The sequence below is a fragment of the Bidens hawaiensis genome, unplaced genomic scaffold (genome assembly GCF_021521415.1).
Source record: "Bidens hawaiensis isolate Kalapana, Puna unplaced genomic scaffold, B.hawaiensis_p1.1 tig00017066_1, whole genome shotgun sequence".
Classification (NCBI taxonomy): domain Eukaryota; kingdom Viridiplantae; phylum Streptophyta; class Magnoliopsida; order Asterales; family Asteraceae; genus Bidens; species Bidens hawaiensis.
Genome location: NW_027492584.1, coordinates 133,983 through 138,443, shown reverse-complemented (window position 1 = coordinate 138,443; position 4,461 = coordinate 133,983). Strand labels below are relative to the sequence as shown.

The window sequence follows — 4,461 nt, the reverse complement described above, 5'->3', positions numbered from 1 at the left end:
AGGGTGGTCACAAGGAGGAACCTCCCCTTCTCAGTGACGAGCTTACGGTGTCTGTTTTGCAGGTTGAGAAGAATAACCATCTTTGCCGGACCTAACCCTCGTGGGAAACATCTACTTAACCCTAAGATTATCCTTAATCTGCTGGGGTCATTTAGTGTTTCTTCACGTCCACTCCTTGATATCCGATCAAGAGTTCTCTTCACTATCAGCTTATCTCCAAAATCGCCATGGATGGTGAGCTTTTCTTTTGATTTGATATTCTCTTGCTGATTGATCTTGAGATGTGGACTTGAAAATAGTATAATCACTCAAGAATTTGCATTGTATGTTGTTATGTTTGTATCGGGTGAGTTCAAGTACTAGAAAAATTGGTTCTATAAATAAACTTTAATAACAACAACAATTTGTCAGCCGTCATAATATCCCAACGTTGGTATTAGTCGTGTTAATCAATAACAAAGAAAGGACCAAAATATAGTATGAAACATAACTTTAGGGTTGTGAGTGTAATTACAAAATTTGGGGCAAGTATATCACTGACTAAGCTGGCTAGTTAGAAAGTTGATTTAGAAACATATGTATTTAGTTAAAAAGAGTGGTTGTGACTAAACACACATGTTTCTAAAGTCGATTATGAGCATGTGGTTGCAGATATGAATAACATGTTTCTATATTATGCTGACAAAGTGATGAAATGATCAGATAGACATTACAAACAAAAGATGAGATGGAATAAAAACGTGCGTAACCCAAACTACAAATATCTCAAATTTAAAGAGGTTGGCGGCCCAACCCGTATACTATATACAACCGAAAGTTAGCTCGTTATCTGGCTCTAATCGAAGCCACTCACTTATTAAATGAGTTAATAACCTAAAAACTAGTCATTTCCACATGATTTTGAAAAACTCAAATTAGAAGGATGTCAAATCAACCTGTCTACGGATAATACAACCAAAAGACGACTCGTTAGATAGGTCAAGTTGAATGCAACTCGTTTGTTAAATTGGTGTCTTACATAAAAAATGGTTGTTTTCATATCATGTTTTGGAATACAAAACACACCGCGTTTGATAGGAAAGTTAAAAATAATAAATGGATATAAAACCATAAGATAAGATAGATTAAGACCACACAACAAAATTCTAATCCTTGTACAATACATGTGCATAAAACATGACAGGTTTTACTTTATAAAATCAGACTGCATTAAAATCACACATCACCATGCCACTCTGCATTGCAAGTTCCAACACTTAATTTTCTTCTCATTGTTTCTGCAATAAAAAAATAAAGGACTTAAGTGAAAAAATGATTACAAAAATATTTATTATCAAGAAATAAAGCTGTTCATGTGAAGGTAACCTGCATGGGAAGGTAAAGTTTGAATTCTGGTGGCAATTCTTCCTCTGAATATAGGAGGTCTGAAAAGTAAATCCTTCTGAGACGACAATTAGCATGAACTTGAACACGGAGTGTCTCAGCATAATTTGTTCCATACGCACGTCTTGTAAGATCACTTAAATTCAGTTGAATTTGATTCCATCCTTCATCCAACCGCAGAGGCATCGTGCATATGAACGGTTTAACTCGAGTCATAGCCTTTCAAATATTTGAAAAAAAAAGTTACTTCAATGTTCAATCTTCTAAGTTCTAAGCATGAAAAGTTAGCTAACTCCAGTAAACAACCAGATTGCACTAACTGTACATGTACATGGTACAACTCTTTTATTTAGGGAAGACTTACACACTTGATAATTAGAAGCGCGGAAACGACGTCTGACGTTTTTGTCATCCAGAATCTGAATCTCGAGCGTGAAATATTTGTTCATGTTTTTCACAATCATTACTAAAAATGGCAGCTTTATACCGAGTGTAGCAGCAGGATCAGCTGGACATGTAATGTAGGTTGAGGGAATATTTGTTCCAACAATTTCAAGAACGTTTGACTGTATGTCTTCATCGTGTATGCGCTTGACCTGGCCATTAACAGCTAAAAGAAGCAAATAATAAAACATTAATAAACTTTTGGATATAAAAGAGGGGTGATAAGTAACCAACTGTGGTCCAATCTCGAATTTGGGTAACTAACTTCAACCCCTAAATCTTTCAAAAATTTCAATTCAAGGTAATCTTTGACCATGACAGCAAGTAACCAGTTTGTCAGCACCTCACCAAAAAGTCAACATGGTCAAAGCTTCTAGCACTTTATGAAAACCAAAAAAAGACTATACATAAACAAGAGGAACCAAGAAACCAGGTATTAAATAGCTTAACTGCTAAAGTGCTTAACATAGATACAATCCTACATTTAGTTCAAAGTAGATAGAATGTTATTTGCTTGCTTGAAAAGTACAAGATCAATCACCCCATCAATTTGGTACAAGACGTAATGTTACATTTTTGTGGTTAAAATTATTCCTATTTGGCTATTTGTAAGCAAACTCGGGTAAACGTGTACACATGCCCAATGGTAAAGACACCATCAAGGCTTGATTTTAAAAGTGTAAGGCAATCCGAGGAGCCGCTTAGGTCCCAAAAGCCGATTTATACAAAATTTACAATTTAATTCTAGATGGTATATACTAATTCTACATTGTTAATCTTTGAACACTGAATTTAGATGATTACAAAATTTATACAATTTATTATACTAAGAGCCTCTATGTACAATCATACAAGCCCTATGGCCAACTAAATTAGCTCAAGAAAACACGCGTACAATAAAAAAAAGCTTTATGTAAAACCCAAGAAGCTATATGCCTATATGTAGAGCCTAGAGAAACTAAAAAAACGGGGAAAAAATCAGAAGAGTGAATAAAGAAACAGTAATAAAAGAACTAACACAATGAAGTAATATAAGAAAGCATGGTGTACGATTAATAAGTACTGTGTATAACTAAACAAGCTTATCTTAATATAATTTTGTTTTAACTTCCATATATTTGTTAGCCTTTTAAGCTTGCGGAAAGATACAATCTACAATTACTTTTACTCTTTTACTCAATCTTTTCATATCATCTACTTAACGCATTCAAACCATCAATCTCTCTTTCTCCTATCTTTTTTTAATTTCTTTTTTCTCTTCATTTTAACACCACCTAATCCCAAATACACAGTCAGACTGACCAAGTTGAAATCTTAAAATTCAAAAGCAATAATGACTTATTTGACTAAGCAGATATAACCATGGTCTAAAGTAAAAGCACTTGAGCAAGCCTATTAACTCGTGGCATCTGAAAATCATTCACTTTTGAGTAGATGCTTGTACTGAAAATTAATAAATATTAAATAACACCCATTTCACATCCAAATATACCCATAAAGATGAGAAAATTTTCCCTTGTTTACTTAACAACTTACAAAGAGCATGTCCTGTATGTAAAGCAGCTAGCTGCAGGAGGCATTCATAAGACACAACATTTATTTGTAAATGCCCTCCAATAAAATGTGATAATGTTACCGGGATCTTACGAGTTAAAAAATCAGCTTTTGAAATTCACAATGCATCTCTCTATCTTATGAGTTCAAAATGCAAATTATGGATCCAATCCTTATCATTTGTAGGCTGTAGCCAACCAACTTACATACCAACAACTATAATAGTCATGTATATCATCTATAATATTTAGCTGCAATATGTCTAAGTAACTACAAGAATTTGTTAACCTTATCCATTAAGCCACTCAAACTGTTTGATATGTTAATCTATTTAACAATTCTATTAGGTCAGTCGCGTGCGTTAGCATTTTTTGCTACAAAGTATGAAGCTAATAGGATTGAGAATAACCTCTACTTAGGGCGGGCCAACAAAAAGTAATTGGGCAAAAGGTGATTCAAATACTCACTTTCTTTGTCCCATATCTGCAAAGGCTTGCTCCTACAATTACATACGTAAACAAATTAGAAGCTTCAATAGATATTCATATTCCAACAAAAGCACACACAAGACAAGAGAAAACAATTACATACCCTAGGCTGTATAGAATGGACAAGAAACCAGATTGGAAAGTGTTCTTGAACATATTATTTTATTATGCTTTCCTCACTGCATCAATTTATATTGATGAGTTAGAAGAAGATATGGCTAACAATATAAATATAATATAAAACATGAAAATTGGGGAAATTGATAAGCAAATAATTATATTTAATGAAGGTACCGGCAACGGTGTCTGAGAGAGATCTAGTCGTTCAAGTTTCGTCGGAAGTCGGAAGCCCGAAAGCGAGCGAGAACACCAGATGATAAACCCTCTAATTATATATTGCAATAACTAGTTTTGAATGATTTTATATTTTTCGTTTATAATGTTTCTAATATTTATATACTAGTTTGAGTCCCGTGTAATACACGGGAAATTGAAAAAAAAAATAAAAATGTTACACAATTAAGCAAAATACAGTAAACAACACAATAATTATCATATATTGTTAAAAGAATTACGATTTACCTTGGGCAAA

General features: G+C 33.5%; 1 protein-coding gene across 1 annotated transcript; it reads right to left on the bottom strand.

Annotated features, from left to right (window-relative positions):
* Nucleotides 1-1,102: 1,102 nt before the first annotated feature.
* LOC143552965 (uncharacterized) lies at nt 1,103-4,235 on the bottom strand. Its single transcript, XM_077043055.1, has 6 exons — nt 4,164-4,235; nt 3,973-4,048; nt 3,849-3,880; nt 1,752-1,993; nt 1,366-1,602; nt 1,103-1,277 (listed from the first exon to the last, which is right to left on the bottom strand). The coding sequence occupies exons 2-6, from the start codon at nt 4,023-4,025 to the stop codon at nt 1,269-1,271; spliced, it is 573 nt and encodes a 190-aa protein (XP_076899170.1). The 5' UTR covers nt 4,026-4,048; nt 4,164-4,235; the 3' UTR covers nt 1,103-1,268.
* Between the last annotated feature and the right edge of the window lie 226 nt (nt 4,236-4,461).

Coding starts and splice junctions, on each gene's coding strand:
- LOC143552965 (XM_077043055.1), bottom strand. CDS start 4,025: ATGTTCAAGAACACTTTCCAATCTGGTTTCTTGTCCATTCTATACAGC. Junction 3,881..3,972: donor TCCATTCTATACAGCCTAGG/GTATGTAATTGT, acceptor ATGTAATTGTAG/GAGCAAGCCTTTGCAGATAT. Junction 1,994..3,848: donor GCAGATATGGGACAAAGAAA/GTGAGTATTTGA, acceptor TGCTTCTTTTAG/CTGTTAATGGCCAGGTCAAG.